Below are 19,673 nucleotides of genomic sequence, written 5' to 3'. Positions count from 1 at the left end.
TGCATACTTTGGTCTCCGGAGGACGCTTTGATCGAGTAGAATTCGCCGCCGCACCAAGTTAACCATCTACAAGACGCTGATCAGACCGGCAGTCCTCTACGGGCATGAGACATGGACTATGCTTGTGGAGGACCAACGCGCCCTTGCGGTGTTCGAGCGGAAGGTACTGCGTACCATTTTCGGTGGACTGCAGATGGAGAACGGAGTGTGGAGAAGGCGAATGAACCACGAACTGCAGGAGCTGCTTGGGGAGCCATCTATCGTCCACACCGCTAAGATAGGCAGGCTGCGGTGGGCTGGGCATGTTGTAAGGATGTCAGACGACAGCCCGGTAAAGATGGTTCTTGAAACCAATCCGTCAGGGACGAGACGGAGATGTGCACAGCGGGCAAGGTGGATCGATCAGGTAGAAGACGACCTGCGGACCCTACGCAGACTGCAGAGCTGGCGAACTGCAGCCATGGACCGAGTGGAATGGAGACGACTCTTACGTACAGCAAAGGCCACACCACGGCTTGGGACTGTTTGGTAAGGTAAGCATTAAGATTCGTTTAAAGTTTTAAGCGAAGTAAAACTCGGAACGAAAAGTTTACAATATAACTTTTCACTAGTTGTTCGCTTTTCACTTGTGTGTTTACAACTCCAAGGGAAATATAATTTTAAGATTTGGCCTTTTTCGCGCCCGTTTGAGATTTGCACTGAAAATTTGTGGGGCAATCACTGATGAACCACAATGTCAATAATTACTTTTGAAAAGTTTATCGAAACATTTTCTGGTGAAAATAATTCGAAAAATCATTGTTCAACCAATTGTTACGCTACGTATGGAAACAAGGGAATTCTTCTCTACGCAAATATTGTGTTTTTAATGGATAAAATAATATATATGCAACTAGCATACAAGAAAAACGCTCAACTTTAAACTATTCTGATTCCCGCATTCGCACGAGTGTTTATCTGGCTCCGCTCTTGCTGCTTCTTTTCCTGCTTGAAGGCCAGCGTATTTGCCTTTCGCTCTATCCGCCGCTCGCCGCGATACTCTTTAAGTAACTTTTTCCGTTCGCGTTTTTCCTCCGGAGTTTCGTCCTTCGGTCGGATTGAAAGTACACTCAAGGTGGAAATAACACTACCATCACAAAGTGATTTCGGACCACCAGCTGGAGAGCTGCAAAAAATGAGTTAGAATCCTTAATCAAATAAGCACAAGCACATTTACCTTTCTTCCTTTTCAAGTTGGGCCAGAGACTTAACTGTTAACTTGCCGCTTTCCGCTCCTAGCACGTTCATTGGCAGACCAGTTTTGGGGTTGATGGAAATTTTGGCGGAACTTCGTTTTTTCGGCTCTTCAATCAGTTTTGGATGATTGTAGATATTACTATATGTTGAAAGTATACTTTCGCAATCCCATTTTTTCTGAGTCTCATCTTCGACTTCCAGTTCAACCATTTCCTCTTCGTCCGATGAAACTTCTTGCAGTTTTAAAATTCTAGAAAAGTATTTTGTTGAGTAACAACAATATAACATTACTAAATCTTACCTTTCTTTGTCCCACTGTTTATCATAGGCGAGATTGTACTTCTCATCTCGCTCTTTGCGGTAATGCTCAGCAAATTGAAGCAATACGTCATCATTGATATCAACGTGACCTTCAATATCTTCACAATCCAAAGCACCCAACTCTGGATCATCATATTGTTCATAAAATTTTTCAAATCGATCATCCAACAGAGATAGCTGCTCATTCCTTCTAATTACGCTGCTACTCATGGAATATTCCGTGAATCGAGATTTTGTTTCCTCTCTATCGAATTGCAGAGGCCCTAGACCATCCCGTTCTTCATCATCGGACATCGCAGCATCGTCAGAATCAACATCACTATACTCATCTTCATCTTCCTTATCACCGACTTCATCTCCACCCATTGCCAGTTCCATAAAATTATCCTCTAATAAATTCTCTGGATCATCATGGTTGAAGTCTTCGTCCAGAGCTGCCACTACATCTGGGTCCCAATCAGGACGTGGTCCCGGCCTTTGTTGAGCTTTCTTTTTCATGAGACCATCTTCTTCCTCGACCTCGGAGGCAAACACTGAGCTGGGCAATTGAATGCTAACTTTTTCCGCACCAGCTGTTCTGGCAGATTCAACCGGTTCCCAGTATACCTCATTTCGTCCTGGCTCGCGTAAATGTTGCAAATAGTCATAATCATCATCGAAATATATTCCAAACTTTGCCTGCTCCTTGCGGCGCTTTTCTGTGTCGGCCTAAAATATGAACTTTACGCTATAAAATGCATGGCTAATTATTTACCAAAACATACGTTTTCTCCCGAAGAAGACGCTCTAGAAGCTACAACAGAAGATCGGGTTTCGTTTTCACGGCCAGGTGCGGACACTGGAACCAGCACATGTTGGGGAGCATTTTCATCTACAAACAACGGATCCTGCTGGCTACGATTGACCAACCGGAACGTAACCGCTTTCTTTTTATCGATGAACTTTTTCTTACCCTGTCGATAGGAAGGAGAGTAAACATTACCAGATAATAGGTTAGATTTAATTGCAACAGTGTGAAACAAATAGGAACTGCTGAATATAGTTTTACTTACCATATTTCTGATGATATTGGTACTAACAGCTGTTGCGATCAACAATTACAGCCGACAAATTGTTTTTTAGCTCGAAAAAATCTAACGCAATTAACGAAACGAAGAACTCGTGTTTACTCCATGAAGGATTTTGTTTTGAAAAGAAACTGACAGCTCTGCAATAATTCATAATAAATTCACAATATTCAACGTTGCTCGATTACTCACATTACTCACAGTAGCAGAGCTGCCAGATGTTCAAGAACTTAAATAACTTTTCAAACACCAAAACACATTACTTAATATCCGTACTCTTGTACTCAGTAAATTGGGTTGTTTAGCTATATATCAGTTTTTTACATCATCTGAAAGATCTGCATTTTCTAAGTAAAACGTGATTTTAAAAAAAATCTATCGTTGTCCTTCGCTTTTCAAATCACGAATTAAAACTGCTCGAAATCGCTACAATGACAGTTCGCCCATTTACCAACTGCCATTGTAGCGATTTAGAGCGAATTTTCATTCTTCATTTAAAAATCGAAGAATAATGATATAAAGTTTTAAAAAATTACGTTTTGCTCAGAAAATTACACTCTTACAGATGATAAAATCGGAAATTCGTTAATAGCTAAACAACCCAATTCGGGGACTTGCATTTTTCAACCCCAAAGTTGCCCTTATTTCGTGACTTGACAATCTCGTTTACTACCATGTGAACTTTTCTCAGTATTCCGAAACAGGTTCGAATAATTCAATCGTTGTGTTAGGTTTTTGTCATGTTTTTGACAACTTTGTTAAAACAACATAAAAGAAAAATATTACAAATATTTACTATGCCATCCGCCGTTATGGTACAAAAAAATCGATCAGACAAAAACATTAGACAATTGAGATCACACGCAAGTTTGCAAAAATTTGCTCATATTTAAAAAAGTTTGTGCACATAGAGCACATCATCTGGACAAACTGTACAATCTTCAACAAGGACAGAAAAACAACTTAGGCGGTATCCAATGAAATCGGCTACTAAACTAGCATTATCATATATTTACACACCAAAATCACATTAAACCGTATAGGAAATGACTATTTCTTCTCGCGCTTCTCAAGATCCTCCAGAGCCTGCCACAACTCACGGTCTTTCTGTTCACGTATCGAACGAATACAGTTCTCCACCGCTTCGCGATGCTTTTCGTTTTCCGGTGGAAATATCTGCCGCTTCGTTTCAGTCACCCAACTTTCGAAATATGCCGGCTGGTTAAACCAGTGGAACATCGCCACCGGAAAGGTCATGTACATGGCCATCTTACCGACTTCTAGCACCCAGCCACCCATAGTGATTCTATTGCTGCATAATAATATAAGTTAACTATCGATCCAATGTCTTATTTATTTCAATAACTATCTTACCTGCTACAATAATATAAATATTCAACTAGAAAATTTCATTCAACAACTAAATTAGCTAAAACAAAGTTATTTACATAATATTTGACATCGATGAAACTTTGACATATCTTTCATCTGAAATGCTGTCAGCTTCAGTCGATTAAACTCCGCACGTGCGTTTTGTTTAGGTTTAGCGGGTTTAGTGAGTTTTCCTTGAGAAATTTCGAAATATTTTTTGCAATAGTTATTGCCTTAAAAAATAACAAAGATGGGAGGCAATTCAAGAAAGTTTAAGAAAGCTGAAAAGAATAAAATAAAACTAAAAGGTGCTAAACTACCGAAGGGAACCAACATAACAAAGACTAATTTCAAAGTGCGAAAGATTGTGCTGCCGGATCAAATCAAGCAACGAAATCTGACGGATGCGGCCGTACTATCCAATCGAAGCCTAACTGTGAAGGTAAGTGCAGTAGCAAAGCGAATGAATTTAAATTTCCTTACACCTGCTGTAATTCTAGGATTGTCTGGCGAAACTAAGTCACACCAACCAAACAGCCAAATGTGATGGACTGCGAGGACTACGAGAAATACTTTTTAAACTCCCGACCGAAATTACTGAGAAGCATCTCAGCGGCACTGTCAAAGCAGTGGTAGGCATGGCAGTCGATTTAAAACGGGATGTTCGTCGAGATTGCTATAAAACGCTGGGTCTGTTGTTCTCAGCGTCTGGTCAAGAACGTGTAGCTCCGTTCTACGATGTTCTTATGTCCTTTTTGCGTTGTGCCATGACACACATCCAGCCCCGTATTCAGGAAGATTCACTACTCCTGCTGGACATCTATCTACAATATCTTCCTGGAATGGTGTTACTAAATCAGGATAAGATTTTTCCACAATTTTTAGACATGATTTCTAAGTTAAGAAACGAATCAAAACCTGAAAGGACCCTGACGTTGACTATGAACAAGCAAACCACAAGTACCAAATGGCGAACACGAGTTCTGATGCGTTTAGTGGGAATGCTAAAAATATTGATCGATCATAAGACAGGTCACTTTGAGGAAAATGTTCAACAGGAAGAATCGGTGGCGATGGAACTCGATGAAGGAGATAACCCGTAAGAAAATTGAACTGCTCTAAGTTTTGGACTAATGTCATCTTCTTATTGCAGATTCGCATCGAAATCATCTGAGAATTTATGCCGACCGATGAAAGTATACAATGTGTTTGACTTGAAATCCTCAGGTCACTATCCTTTGGTTCGTCACAATTCGTACGAGCCGTGTCCGTTACCATCTTTATTTCAAAAGACGATTGGCGCTGGTAAGCTTACGCTAACTGACCAGCTCGATGATGGTCGGAAGCTTAAGACTTATGTTCAAATGTTGATGCCCCTCCTTTTTGAGTCATGGCTGGAAGTTCGCCCGGCTACTGACAGGAGTGAAGCGGCCGAACATGTACTGTCATCAGAAGCAAGTACAACTCTTGGTTTGCTCTTAGATATTGCCATTCAACTTTGGGAACTAATCGTCTTCTATGGTCGTGAAACAAACAATGCTAGTATGGAAAGTTGGTTACGAGAGCAGTATGCCGAGTCTTTCAATGATCACCTACTAAAAGGATTTCCCTACCATCAAAGCGTTGCAACATCCAATAAAAACCGTTTAACAGGTGATAAAGAACGAAGTGTAACAGATGAACAATGCTACCTGCAGAATTTCAGCATTTGCTACTACTATTGCTGCTTGAACGAAAACTTTCGATCCGACCGAAACAAGAACTACACTAAAATTGTGAACTACGTAGAAAGATGTATTAGCAATTGGAAGTTTCGTTCGCCGGAAGTCACCAACTATCTTTTAAAGGTTCTTCGCTTTATGCTGCTGGAAACTGATTGCAAAACAGTGAATCAAAATACCCGCGATCTATTGAAAACTTTGCTGGAGGTTTACATTCAAGCCAAATTACCACAGGCCACGAGAAATAATATTTTGATACTATTTTGCGATATAATAGTGCAAAATGATCACTTATGGAGAGAGTACGGGCAAGATATTTTCACCCTCTGGCTCCGTATGTTACCGAACCTGCTTCGGAAGCCATCGGTGGACATAACCGTTTTACGGGCACTGCTCTGTTTGGCCAAGCAAAAGAACACCATCTTCGTTCAAAGTCTAGAGGAAAATGCCGAAGATATAGTTAATAATCTGGCACCGATCAAGGTGAACGGAGAACAGCACTTGAATGAGGGAAAAATAATGATTGTAAATCTACTCTATTGGATCGAAAAACGTAGCACACTGGAACGTCTCCTGGATGGCAATCTGATTAACCGAATGGGGCTTGATGCAGAAACTAGGTCATACTATCAAAGTACGCTTCGTGTACGATTGAAGTGTCTGTCTAACTGAGAAGCTAATAAATATGTTATTTTTAAACTATAAATTTTTTATGCATACAAACTTTTTTAACCTTAAAGGTTTTAAGATACGTTTTTTGCTGAAAACACAGCGAATTTGATTTAACACTAGCTAATCAAATCAAGTACAATTTTGTACAAACAATTACACATCTCTAATTCAGTTGGGATCAGAGAACTAATTCGGACTTTTGAGTTGGTTGTAAGAGTATCGGCCTTGTTAAGGAACAATTCTGCCCTTTATATACTTTAAAGAAATGATACTAAAATTCGTCATTAGTTATCGCGGAACTATTTTTTAAAGAGGCCGAAAAAAATATTTGAGCTCTGAACGAACGACATTTTAAACTTTTGTCAACCACTTATTCACTTATCGGTTGTGCAGTATATAAATAGAATTGATTTGGACTGTAGAAGCATTTTCTCCTGCCTTCTACGGCTATATTTGAGAAGAAAAAGAATAACGATGTAGTTATGTTAGCAAGTATTTCTACCGCAGCAATTCATTTTATTTTAAATAACCAAATATTTTGCGCCGCCAATCGCCAAATGCAGAGATAAGCGCCACTAATTGACAAATATAGTCACGAAACGTAGATCAATGGACGTACTCCATAGCCAAAAGTTTGGTCGGTAGTGTAGTATCAAACAAATACAGGGGAAACCCCTCCAAAATATAATACGAAAAAATATGAATCATCGCGCGACTTGTGACCCTATGGGACCTACACAAATCACTTTATTCGGGTATACCGTTCGCTTTGCGCATGTACTGCAAACTAATACAAGTCTACAATAATACAAACAACGACAGCAACGCCGATAACCGAAAACAGATAAAAAGTTGAGTGGCTCACGCTGAGTCAGTATGAATTCGTTGCACCTCACCGTAGGATGTCTGCCGCCATTGATAGTGACACCGCGCTGCATCTTTTAGTGCGACAAACGTTAGTTGAAAACCGGTCCCACGAAGAAGTGGCCACAGCTGTGCGGTGCAGCAGTGCCGCGAATGGGATGCAAAATGAGAGTCGTTTAACTCCCGCTGAACTGGCACTGAGCTTGGAGCCGGAAGGTGTTTTAGCCAAAGTAATGCTTCAAACGGAATTTGAGAACTCTTTGCTGATTGAAAGTTTTAAAGCGGTGATGATAAGAGGGAACCTACGGCTTTTGCAAATTCTCATGAAGCTCAAAAGGCCTGAGTTTGGTGAAGCCGCAGTGCTTACAGCGTTAGAGGATGCATATGCTGAGTTGAGAACTCGAAACGTGGCCTTGTCAACGGAAGTCATCGATGGTGTACAGTATTTACTTGTCGAATCTGACTATAAGTGTTTTGGTTCTGCTAAAATTAACAAAGAAGAGAAAACCGATAGGGTTACACATTTAGTTAAGTGCATTGACTTCCTGGAAGAAAACTTTACCAGCAGCGATTACAACGATATCGATGGACGCTTTGTACTGTATGTGCGGCAAATACTGGAGCACGTGTTCTTTTTGAAGAATCATCTCGACGGAATACCACTGATTGAGCTGCAGTTTTGTTTGGCCATCTTTTTACGAACTACAACCGGCGAAGCCAACGAAAGTCATGACCTCTATGGATTCATGGTGGACAGAGGTATGCATTAAAAATAATGGAAATAATATTTTGGATCTGTCTTTTTTAGCTTTTAGGAAATGCAATTTATTATTTAATATTTGTTTGAATATTGCAAACATTTTGACTATTTGCTTTATATCTCTAACAAATGATATAACAAGTGTTCTCTGTACAACTTGTGGGACGGGTTAAGAAAATTTTTGGTTCTTGGTCATTCATATCTGAGTTGTTATAATTTAAATTGCTGTTATCGCCATATTTTCTACTGAATATTGACAAAAATAGTAAAATTATAAATTTTGATAAAAGTCTTAGTTCATAATCAAGGACTAGCATTTATTTATTTTTACTTAGCTGTACCTTATAGATACAAATCTTGAAAAAGTCTTGTCAGAGAACTCGTAGAAGCCTATTTTATATTTACAATATTTATATACTAAGTTTTTATTTATTGGTGTACGCTCTTAAAAAACAATTAACGAGAATATTTTGAGATTATTCCTTTTTGTTAGGGAATTAGGATTACGTTGTCCATTGATGTGAACTTTTGTAATGAAGATTATACTCTTAGAAGCAAATTTACATTATTTTCGAGGTTTTCACCTTATTGATAATTAATCTCACGGATAGTGACGGATAATTAATCTCACGGATAGTGACACGTATGAAAATTTTACTCATGAGTGGCGGACCCCTCTCGCCCCCTCACGCTACGCCAGTACTGTTTTGTAAGTTATGTATATTTTTTTATTTTTCGCACATAATACATGCAATCCTATTTTCCATCGTCGGGACATAAAGCAAATAATTTAAATATTGCTGACAACATATTTTACCTTGAATAACGTTTGTAATTTTTATTGTACCTTTCTCTAATACTATATACTCGAAAGCTAGCAAACGGAAAGATAAACTGAAGTGATTTTAGAATTAGCGAGCGGAAAATACTTGTTTCAACAGACACAAGCTTTTTCAAATTATTGTTCATTAATAAAATTCCAATTCATTTTTTCAGAAATCATCCTGAACTCGTTGAAGCTACTTAAAGCAGCCCTAAACGATTCACTTACCTGTAAAGAAATTGATGGTGAAACCCTTTTCAACTGTTTGAAATGTAAGCAATACCCGCAAAACTCTCTTAGGCTGCCAAGGAGGGTTCTTCAAGGCATTCAAACCGATAAACAATTCTCAACATTTGACAACGTCGCAGAGTATGAACTACTTGGTCAAACCCAAAAAGATCTTCTGAATCAATACTGCCAGCAGTTGCACAAACAACGCGTAGCGAGGAAGCACCGAAAGAAGTTCAAAACTTTACTCAAAACTTACTACACTACAAAGCAGTTCTATTCAATTCACAAAATAATTCGCAGTATTGAGATAATCAAAGATTTGAACTTGGATGATTCATCAACTCAATTCATTACAATTGCAGCCCTCAAGCGATCTCTGCAAGTGATAGGAGAAGCAATCAAAAGCACCAAACAAACCCCGAACATAACGAAAAAATTGGACTCGATTCTGGCCATATTTTCCTCGCAATCTTTTGTTGAGATGACCAAAAATTTGAGGCAATTCTTCAGCCATAATTATTCCCTGGTGAAGCAACGACTCGATCACGACTGTCCGGTGGACTTGTTCCGGTCGATCCACAAAAATCTTCAATTATCCACCAATTGGCTGGCGTATGTGAAATTTCTACAGTACGTGTACGTATTCAAACGCTATCTGGGCAAAATTTATCGAATGGATTCCATCCAGCAGATGCGTTCCTACGTGAAGTTTATCGGGACCGAGTTCAAAGCTAAGCTTCAAACAGTTTACGAGCCTCTAGACTTGACTGAAGCCATAAGACTGATGCAATATCTGATTGACAAATCTAACGACCCAAAAGAGATACAGACTTTGAAGGTTACTAACCTAACAATTGTGGTAGCCAGAAATGCCATCATCAACGACGTATTTTTGGTCGCTCAGTTAATCGATGAATTTTTCTTCTTAGAGCTGTACATCAAACAGGAGGAAGCAACAATTACCCGAGTGCACACTATTGTAAAACATATGCTTGACGCAAGCAGACGACAACAGCGACATGAGACTGTGGACAAATCGAGTATAAGAACGGCTCCAAACACTATACTCCAGATGCGTTTAAAGGAAGTAGACCCGCACAAGCGAATGATGTTGGATGAAATATGGCAGAGACTGATGAAGCAAAATATTTCTGCGATTGAATCTTTGGATAAACAAACGACTACTTCAAACGCTTATGCTACGGATGAAACTAGACGAACGCTGGTCGCGTTGGGAATGAAAATCGACGACGATGAGTTTGTAGAAATGGTTTCACGCAGGTTGAACAACAAATATTATCACAATCTGTTTTGCCTAGCCAACAAGTATCAAGTGATGAGTGAAGTTATCAAAGATCGTAGAGTAAAGGAGTCCGTGGGACAGCTGAAGCTTAATTTAGAATGTATGGAGGCGAAAGATGAGGTGCATTTCCAAGCACTATTCGATCATATGGTCGACAATATCAAAAATATTCTCCTGCGATATGGTGACCGTGAAAGCGTCGCTGCATGTCAGCTTTCCACCATCGACAATTCTGCGTTGGAATTCTACCTATTACAGGTCAGTGAAATCTTATGCAGTGTGGGTATATTCAAATTGAACATAGACTCCTTGAAGTCGATAGTTCCAGTCGTAACCGGTCGTAATTTGAGAAATTACTTAGCTCACGATCAGCTAGCATACGATGTGCTTACAGATGCATGCTCAACTGTCAAGCTCAATGCAACGTACTTTGCACAAAAGAAAATCTTCCACCTATATCAACATTCCCGCGCTTTGAAACAACGGAAAACCAAGCCTTTTATTAACTCTTTCCAAAGTAAAGTATCGTGGTTTAATGTCCAACACGAGTTCTCGATTGCTTTGGAAGCCTGTGATATCGTATCGATTGAGAATCTTGCTTTACAGGACGCTACTAGCATCCACGGAAGAACCTTTCTAAGCAGCGATCCGATTTCGCTTGTTCTTAACGCCAAACCCGCGGAACTCATCGACCAATTATTGCATCCTAGTACCGAAGCGAACATTTTTAGGCTGCTTCTCAAAATTTCAACCAACTTCGTGTTGAAACAGCAAATTCATCATTTACTAGCGGAACCCCATCGATTCTGCTATAATGCAGCAATTCGCTTCGAATTGGTTGATCAAATAACAATGCTGAAAACACGACCGGATATTAGTGGACAACTTACAGGTCAGCAGGTGGAGCTGATTTTGAGTGAATATAGCACAGAATCCTTCCGGCGTATGCTGATGGAGCATCCGCTGGAATGGTTATCGCAGAGAACTCGTTTACAGAACACTCTCCTTCACTGGGCGGTTCTTCGAGGTGATATACTTATGGTTGAACATTTGCTTATTCATAAATACGAATCGATTAACAAGCTTAATGTTTTTCGTGAAACACCGCTTGGCTTGGCGGTTCGTTACGGATACTTCAGCATAGCTCGACTGTTAGTCGATAGTGGAGCGGACATAAATTTTGGCATGTGGTCTCCCGTGAGGATTGCATCCTGTCTCGGCGACATAGAACTGTTACCATTGCTTGTGAATGACCAAACGAATAGATTTTCCGTATTTAATAACCCTCTGATGGGAGCTGTTGAGAATAATCATTTCCTGCTTTTTAAACAACTCTACGAGACATTTCATTTCAGCTTAAAAGTCGACCAATTACTTCACAAAATAATACTGCTAGATCGGAAAGATTTTTTCCATTACATTTTGCAATCCAATGATGCTGAAGCCATTATTCACTTAGTAAATTCCGTTGATTTTACGCCGCTGATGACTGCTGCTACCCGTGGCCGAAGGGAGATGTGTCGACAACTTCTACAAAAGGGAGCTAATCCTTGCTACAAAAGCCCCATCAAATACACGGCTTTGCACTGTGCAGCCTTTAGTGGTGATCGTGATCTCGTATCTGATCTCTTGCAGCAACCGGGAGTCGACATTGACGCCGCAGCGGATGACAACCTAACTCCGATCGGTATAGCGATTGGCCAAAATAACATGAACATGATATCGTTCCTGCTCGCAATGAAGGCAAAAGTTACTGCCCAGGAGTTTCTTCAAGCAGGAATCTCTCATCACTATCATATCGTTCCTTTTCTGATGGACCGTGATGATAGTTTAATAAATGCAACGTTCGATGTTGCCCGCAGGAACCTTCTCATGTACGCTATCATCGATCGCGAAATGTCTACCGTCGAATATCTCATCAGTAAAGGAATTGACCTGAACGCCCGTGTAATTGGAGAAGTCACTGCCTTGCATATTGCCGCAAGCAAAAACGATTCCACCGTTTGTGATCTCTTGATAGTATCCGGCGCGGAATTGGATGCGATGGACAGCGAAGGTCGAACAGCTTTGGTAGTTGCCCTGGAACAGGAATACATCCCGGTCGTTGAAGTACTGTTGAAACACGGAGCTAATTCGGAATTGGTGAGAAGCTTCCGTTATCGTGCCTCCAACAGTGCTTCCTTGCTGCACAAATTCGCCCATGAAAATAGGATCGGGATGGTTCGACTTCTGCTTGATCAGTTCCATTTTGATGTTTCGCTGGTAGACTGTAACGGTGAAACTGCACTCGATTATGCAACGAAACAAAATAACGGTGCGATTGTCGCAATACTAAACGCAGCCGGACTGTGATCAATTTGTATCTGTGATTAAGTGTTTATTTCCGAAGAAGCAAAAGATGTTTCTATTAAAAAGAATGTGTTAAATATTTAAAGTAAAATGTGTTTTAATCGTTTTATTTTCTTCATACATTAAATTCGTCGCACGAGTTCATGCTCGGCAACTTTCCCTTAGACTCCAAAGCTTCAACACAGCTCAAATATGCGCATTTAAGCACCATGGGAGATTTGGTCAATGTTGAGCATTATCAAAAATCAGTAAATCAATCAATCACCTGTAAGCACTTCTTTTACATACTTCACAAAGCTAATGTTAAAAAATATGATTCACAAAAAAAAAGAGAGAACAAACCGAGATTTCGTGAGCCTTAAGCTAGCAACTGCTAACGTAACAGGTTCGATAGGAATGAGCTAGCAAAGCAAGGTTATGGGCCCAGAACAACGCTAATACCATTGACGATGTTCACTTCGAAGTAAAAGAAGAAGATGTCAGACAAGCTGAATATCACAAGCAGTGCGAGGAGGATGATGCAACAATCGATTAAATAAGTTGTACTGTTTCTAACAGCTGAGTTCAATCTAGCTGATGATCTGGAGGACTCAGACACCATCGAACTTGTGCCATCAGAACTCGCAGAGCAAGTCAACGATCATTCTAAAGATGGAGAGAGCACAGACAGCCAAAAAGGCTGCGTGTCTACGAGACAGTATTTTGTGCTGAAAATTTCGTTAATCAAGTGGAATCATTCATTCAGCGTGATTATTTAGAAAAATGTCATTTATGATAGTATCGAAATGGATATTTACTGTAAACGATGATGGAAGATTCAAAGCCAGTTTGGTTGCGAATTGTTTTTCGCAGAAACCAGGTTTTGATTATCAAGATACGTTTGCACCGGTAGCGAAGATGCAGAGTATCCGGGGGAAAATCTCTGCAAACGAGAAGAATGGATGCTAGGAACGTGTTTCTTTATGTCAGTCTATATGGACTGAAACACATTCTCCGGTATATAGTATGAAGCAGAGATACGAAAATATTATTTCGGAAAGGTGGTGGAATTATGATACTACAAGGCTTTGCTAACGCAGATTTTGCAAACGATTTGGATGATCAAAGGTCGATTTCAGAAGCAGAGTTCATCGCTCTGTGTGTTTAACCGCCAGGGAAGGGCGACATTATAAATGAAACATACGCCATGGAGAGATTATTTCTACTGACGACTTCCATAGCGCACAGTGCAGCAGAAGAAGCGCATTCTTCTACCGGTTAGGGTAAGGGCACCGGTTTTGGCCATAGTATGTTATGTATGAGAGATATTTGTCCTTCTTTCTTCGAAAAATATGTAATTGAATAACTTCAACGGGGAAATCGGATGAAATCGCCTATATTCTGCACTAACAATGAGTTTAAATAATTAAATTATGTTGTATTGTTTACATATTTTCCAATCAAAAAACTTCTCTAGGCTCCTGTTTTGGCCATAGCATTTCTAAATTGGCCACTTGGGTCTCCTATTGTGGCCAATTCGCGAAAAAGTTGAAGTCACACGAATCTCTTTTATATTTTGACTTTATCAAATAGATATATTTTAACAGCAGAAAATCCTCGTTTTTGAACTAACCAAAGGGCCAGTATGTAAAACAATTAAACTAAATAATGATATTATATTCACATATCGCTAGCAGAGCAAAGTACTTCAAGTTAGAATTTGTTTAAACATAGTAGGATGCTTAATAACACTGACATCACATCATTGACCTATATTAATTTTTCATCTACAATTGATCTACATTAAAAAGCTTTCGCTCTTTCCTTTTTCACATAGAAACTTTTTCGTATTATTTGCTAACATCAATTTCGACAACTCAAGTTATTATAGTCAAGTTAAGGTTGAGAATCCGAAGCGTTAGTTTTGGTAAATACAAATGAAGTTACAGATAATCTGAACAAACGGAGACTTTTCAATCCCAAACCAGTTTTGTAGTTTCACATATCTCATGCGATTGAAATATCAGCCCTAAAAACTCCATACATTTCATGTTTCGCATAAACATCAATACGTTACCATGGTTTTGTTTACATATGGCCAATATCAGGATTATGAATCATAGAATTGCATTAATATGTGGCCAAGAATGGATCAATGAACGTTTTGGAAGCTGTAGGTAGTTTTGATATTACAGAGAAAAATCACACCAAAATGCCTACTTTTTTATCCATGTGCTGTAGTAAGTTGTGCCTGATACTGGTAACAAGATTTGTTATAGAAATGGGTAAATCTAAACAAAGTTATGCTCTATGAAAAATAGCTTGCAAACTACCTAAACGTTAGGCTGTATAGTGAACTGGAGAAAGCATAGTTAGTTCCTTCATTAAAACTAAAATACGCATTATTATCTGCTTAAGTTTGTAATAGTTTTGTTGAATAGTATCAGCTGGTTCGATAGGAGACTTCGAATTAGGAGTAATCTAAGATACTTTTTCACAATTATCAATTTTATTCTATCATGGTCAAAACTGGTGCTATGGCCAAAACTGGTGCTTCTACCCTACTGTTATTCTAATTAACCAAGAATGTTGTACTACGATAATGGCTCAGTAGTGCTGTCTGCTCTCAACGAATGCTTATTTTTATATTCTACTTCCGATTTATCAGTTCCTTACCAATAATCAAATCAACCGACCTAAATTAGTAAGCATAAGTAAATATTTGAGCTTAATCTGGCGTTCACCGTGATGCACGAACTGGTTTAATGTAATTCTACGCTAACATTCGCTCGTGTTTCAGACACAACCACCGAATTTTTTCTTGTTAGACCTTAAACTAACACTAAAACTAACAGCTCTATTGCTTAAAAATTGACCCACCAATTGAGCCATAATACGTAAAGCTGCTATTTGAGATGCACAAAGCAAAACAAGCAAATTGAATGCACATTAGGCTGTCCCAAAAAAAACCGATGTTGAAAAAGTCAAGGTGCTCAGCCCTAAATTGAAAGATAATGTTATTTATAGCATTTTCGTAAAACATTTCGACTTTCTAAAAAATCGTTTCCAGGTTGCCCAAACGTGATTTATGAAAAAAATGACTTTTTCAAGCTACAAAACCACTCTTCTGCACTTTTTTTCCAATCTGTTCGATTCCTAAATTTTTCCATATATATTTTCTTATTTTTGTGGGGTTGTTTTTGAATATTTTGCATGGTTTGGTTCAGCATCGCATTCAATTATTTGACTCACAGAGCCCATTGAACATCACAAAAAAGTGAATTTTTCTAATAATTTTCAGATAAAACCCTTCAAAACACATATAGAAAAATTTTTTGATCAAGAACTGAAATTTTCACTGCAAAGCGGGATTCAGGACGAAAATTTACATGAAAAAAGATCCTTGATATCTTATCGGGGGGCTGCGATATTGGCGTTTTTACATGTGATGGAAAACTTTGCATTTTGTCAAAAATGCCACTAAAGCTCAATACAGTGCTTTTTCGATTTCATCACGGTTAAACAAAATTTTACCGTGAATTTGGCGCAACCGTGAATTTAGCGAAATGATAAAAATTTAATTTTTTGTGTTGGATTCAACTGAAATTTATGATATTTTGAGTGAAATGATGCACTTTCATGGTTGAAGGGGATATAAGTTCAAGATACAAATGAATAAACAAGAAAAGGTTAGTTTATGATGTTTCTCTCCATTACATTTTCGCGAACTTTCTCCCGCCTATCATACATGCAATATCAATATTATTTGTACTGCCCATTCTTTGGCATAGCTAGTAGAATCTAATGCTTGTTTATGTAAAATTGTGGAACCGCTAGATTTTATAATTTTTAAATCCACGCTCTATGAGGACCAAACTGTAGGGTTATTTGAGTTGTTAACAGATTTTTTTCTCAACTGCTCGAATAAAACGTAATTTTTGCTTCGAAGTCAATGAAATACCTATTTGACGGTTAATTTTTCTCAAAATTATGACACAAATTATTTGTAACAGATTTGACACTTGGTTGCCTCAGAAAATTGATCAAATAAATTGAGTTCATGAAACTAACACATGCAAGGACACAAGGCACAAGTGAAAATGATGTTTCGAATGCATTTTCTACTAGAGACTGTGTTATAAAGAGATACGCAAAGAGAAAAGCAGTAAATATGGCAACACTTTGCTAATATTTTATTTTAAACAGTTCTGGCAACCACATTTATTTTCGCATGACTTTTCATACACACTAGAAAGTGTAATGAAATTTCGAAACTTTGTAAGGATATATTACTGAGTTTCAGTGCTTGTTCATACAATCATAATAATTTTCAATGCATCACTCATAACATGAGCATGACGAACACATTTTTCGTTGGAACCATATTTGCACGTGATTCACAGAATTTAAACTGATCGCAACACACATTCTGTACGAAAAGTAACACGCATGAGTTTGTTTACTTTGCACACTTGGAGCCTCGATTTGACGGTTCAATTGGAGTTTTCGACCTCACTCTTTGCGTATCTGTTCATAACACCGTCTGTATTTTCTACTACTGGAAGTGCATTATTCTTGATTTAACCTTTCTTTTTTAAAAAAAGCGTGATATAAACGAAAAAAATCACAGGAGGGTTGTGTGCAAAGCCACGACCGCAAGGATGAAGTAGAATACTTTTAGAAGAAAACCCGGCTGCTTGCGTGTCAGTCATATTTTAATTTGTTGTTCAATTCAATATCGGATAAGATACCGTTCACATCTTGGCGTTATCACTGACAGTGCGAATAAAGTATTCCTTGTGATAAAATAAACAGTGGAAAGCTGATTTAACACTCAGAACTAGACAGCTCATGTGTTGTCAAAATGAGTCAACTTTTCATTGAATGCATTTCCGAGTACCCGCTATCGCACGGAGATTGCATTTCACTAAACTGCCGCTCATAGCAAGTCCGTCCCATTTGCGTTTTGGTGCTGACGAGAAAACAGCAATTAAAAATCGTAACGCTTTGAGTGAAATTTTTCACTTGAATGCTTTTCCAATCAACACCATCAACAGAATTTAGTACTGCAATGACAATCTAACACTTTTGCATCATAAAATTTGTATAAACACCGAAACTTGATTAAAATTTGTTGAAAATCATAAGCTGGGTCTCACATGCGATTACTTTTACGGTACTTAGCTAGAATGATAGCAAGTCAGTCCCATAGCCAGCTACGACCGGTGATGAAAAACAAACTACTGCAAATCGATGGCGGTGCTATAGCTTGCGTTTGGAATGAATCCATCGCTGGTCAATTCATAAATGACCTTCACTTGCGCTTCATTAAACAAGTTTTTTGTGAGAAGCATAAGACAATATACCAAATGCGCCGCTCAAATTAAAATTAGATTTTGTTTTTACATTTGATACTACTGATAAATTCAAAATCAGTTCAGGTGTAGGAACTTGTTCTAAGTTTTCCTAAGAGCGGTCACACGTTCGTCACGGCGGACAGCTTCCACGTAGCAGTAGAAGCAAATATGAAAGAACATCTATAGGGTAGGAAAATGTTTGCTCTGTTAAAAACAGTTGAGTATCGTACCGAATTATTTGATATGACTGACAAATTCATCAAAACGAAATTCACGACAATAATTGAACAATTCTTAACCACGTCTTTAAATAAAATACGAAAAGTAGTATGTACTGAAGAACGCTTTAACTAACAATACAAGACACATCTAAAGCGTTCACAGTCAGTAAACAAAAGCTGAAAGAAGTTACTGGTGGAAACTTTGTCTTGAAGAAAACATTGTACTATCAGCTAGAGCCACACGATGTAGAACGCGTAAAATACAATCAAACCTCCTATCGAATATCACTTGGTCCATTCACATCCAATTCTAAACCTGAAGACCATAAACTGTGGTAAATATCACATTTAACATAATCATCATTGGCTGCGGGGTTAAATTGCGAAGATTTTTTCAATGGGACCAACTTGCGATCACTTTTGCTATGGGACAAACCGACTTGCTATTTTTTTCATAGTTCCTCAGAACGAAGTATTGAAAAATATTTGTTTTATCGAAAGTACCAACGTCAACCGCTGCTCTATCCCCGTTGCCACAGTAGTGGACACTTCCGTTGCCATTGGTATCAGCTGCCCTGCATCACCTGGTCCTACTATCGATGCTCAGACGCGCTCCGCTATCCGTTGCCATACCACAGCTGTGGTCGTTATCCGCTGCACTGCTACTGCTGCTATATCCACTGCACTGCTACTGCTGCTGCTAAGGGAGGACTGCTGTTGTTGCAGTCTAGAATTATAATGAGCGGCTCCGGGGGAAACAGGCTCTTATATAGGCCAAATAGCACATTTCAAATGGCAAGGTCTATGATTCTGTCGACCGTGCTTGGGAAGCGAACAGTGATAAAAACAACTGTTGATAAAAGCGAAAAAGCACTGTATCTTCATTGCACAGTATTTTATTTCGCCGTTTGTGCGTATAATTTCCTAAATAGTGATTCAAATGTTGATTATAGCCATAAGGTATGTTCGGTGAAGTTTCAGGATATTCAACAATGCATCTTTTAATGTAGAAAGATGGGTGATCAATCCACCTATGAGTGAGATAAAGAATTTACTTTTTAATCGGAATAATAGAGACGCAAGGTGTCTTCAACAAAGTTTTTGATTATCTTAAAACAAGAAACTTCACCGAAGACACCATGTTTCTATCTCTTACATATTACGAGTAACATATAATTTTCTATCAGAAGGTCCTAAAAATCACAATTTCCGTTCTATCTTTTTTACAGATTTTTCCGAATTTTTAAACCTTCTACTAAGTTATCAGCCATCCAAAAATGCATTTTTTTCTGAAAATTGTTATATTTTATCTCCCAAAATAAAACAGTTATTTAACATATTTGTTAAAATGCATAGTTTTCCATCACATAGAAAAATGCCAATATCTCAGCTCCCCGA

The 19,673-nt window shown here is 38.6% G+C and overlaps 4 protein-coding genes across 4 annotated transcripts; 2 read left to right on the top strand and 2 right to left on the bottom strand.

Moving 5' to 3' along the window:
- Positions 1–839: 839 nt before the first annotated feature.
- Positions 840–2,767, bottom strand: LOC129722274 (protein LTV1 homolog). The gene is made up of 5 exons (XM_055675599.1): positions 2,610–2,767; positions 2,322–2,510; positions 1,538–2,265; positions 1,217–1,486; positions 840–1,165 (listed from the first exon to the last, which is right to left on the bottom strand). Exons 1-5 carry the CDS (start codon positions 2,610–2,612, stop codon positions 919–921), a joined length of 1,437 nt encoding a protein of 478 aa, XP_055531574.1. The 5' UTR covers positions 2,613–2,767; the 3' UTR covers positions 840–918.
- Positions 2,768–3,597: 830 nt separating this feature from the next.
- Positions 3,598–4,123, bottom strand: LOC129724070 (protein PET100 homolog, mitochondrial). The gene is made up of 2 exons (XM_055678676.1): positions 3,999–4,123; positions 3,598–3,936 (listed from the first exon to the last, which is right to left on the bottom strand). The coding sequence occupies exon 2, from the start codon at positions 3,921–3,923 to the stop codon at positions 3,675–3,677; it is 249 nt and encodes an 82-aa protein (XP_055534651.1). The 5' UTR covers positions 3,924–3,936; positions 3,999–4,123; the 3' UTR covers positions 3,598–3,674.
- A 32-nt stretch (positions 4,124–4,155) lies between these two features.
- On the top strand, positions 4,156–6,391 carry LOC129722418 (testis-expressed protein 10 homolog). Its single transcript, XM_055675846.1, has 3 exons — positions 4,156–4,437; positions 4,496–5,094; positions 5,149–6,391. Exons 1-3 carry the CDS (start codon positions 4,246–4,248, stop codon positions 6,386–6,388), a joined length of 2,031 nt encoding a protein of 676 aa, XP_055531821.1. The 5' UTR covers positions 4,156–4,245; the 3' UTR covers positions 6,389–6,391.
- Positions 6,392–7,285: 894 nt separating this feature from the next.
- LOC129722861 (uncharacterized) lies at positions 7,286–12,756 on the top strand. Its single transcript, XM_055676665.1, has 2 exons — positions 7,286–8,011; positions 9,009–12,756. Exons 1-2 carry the CDS (start codon positions 7,291–7,293, stop codon positions 12,719–12,721), a joined length of 4,434 nt encoding a protein of 1,477 aa, XP_055532640.1. The 5' UTR covers positions 7,286–7,290; the 3' UTR covers positions 12,722–12,756.
- The last annotated feature ends 6,917 nt before the right edge of the window (positions 12,757–19,673 follow it).

Source organism: Wyeomyia smithii, chromosome 2, assembly GCF_029784165.1.
Source record: "Wyeomyia smithii strain HCP4-BCI-WySm-NY-G18 chromosome 2, ASM2978416v1, whole genome shotgun sequence".
In the NCBI taxonomy this organism is placed as follows: domain Eukaryota; kingdom Metazoa; phylum Arthropoda; class Insecta; order Diptera; family Culicidae; genus Wyeomyia; species Wyeomyia smithii.
This window is presented reverse-complemented; position numbering and strand designations above follow the sequence as displayed.

Excerpts from the sequence above, each read along its gene's own strand:
- LOC129724070 (XM_055678676.1), bottom strand. The coding sequence starts at position 3,923 with ATGGGTGGCTGGGTGCTAGAAGTCGGTAAGATGGCCATGTACATGACC.
- LOC129722861 (XM_055676665.1), top strand. The coding sequence starts at position 7,291 with ATGTCTGCCGCCATTGATAGTGACACCGCGCTGCATCTTTTAGTGCGA. Across the intron at positions 8,012-9,008 it reads TGGATTCATGGTGGACAGAG|AAATCATCCTGAACTCGTTG; the intron begins GTATGCATTAAA and ends TCATTTTTTCAG.
- LOC129722274 (XM_055675599.1), bottom strand. Across the intron at positions 2,266-2,321 it reads CGTCTTCTTCGGGAGAAAAC|GCCGACACAGAAAAGCGCCG; the intron begins GTATGTTTTGGT and ends TTCATATTTTAG. Across the intron at positions 1,166-1,216 it reads CAACTTGAAAAGGAAGAAAG|CTCTCCAGCTGGTGGTCCGA; the intron begins GTAAATGTGCTT and ends CATTTTTTGCAG.
- LOC129722418 (XM_055675846.1), top strand. The coding sequence starts at position 4,246 with ATGGGAGGCAATTCAAGAAAGTTTAAGAAAGCTGAAAAGAATAAAATA. Across the intron at positions 4,438-4,495 it reads ATCGAAGCCTAACTGTGAAG|GATTGTCTGGCGAAACTAAG; the intron begins GTAAGTGCAGTA and ends CTGTAATTCTAG. Across the intron at positions 5,095-5,148 it reads CTCGATGAAGGAGATAACCC|ATTCGCATCGAAATCATCTG; the intron begins GTAAGAAAATTG and ends TTCTTATTGCAG.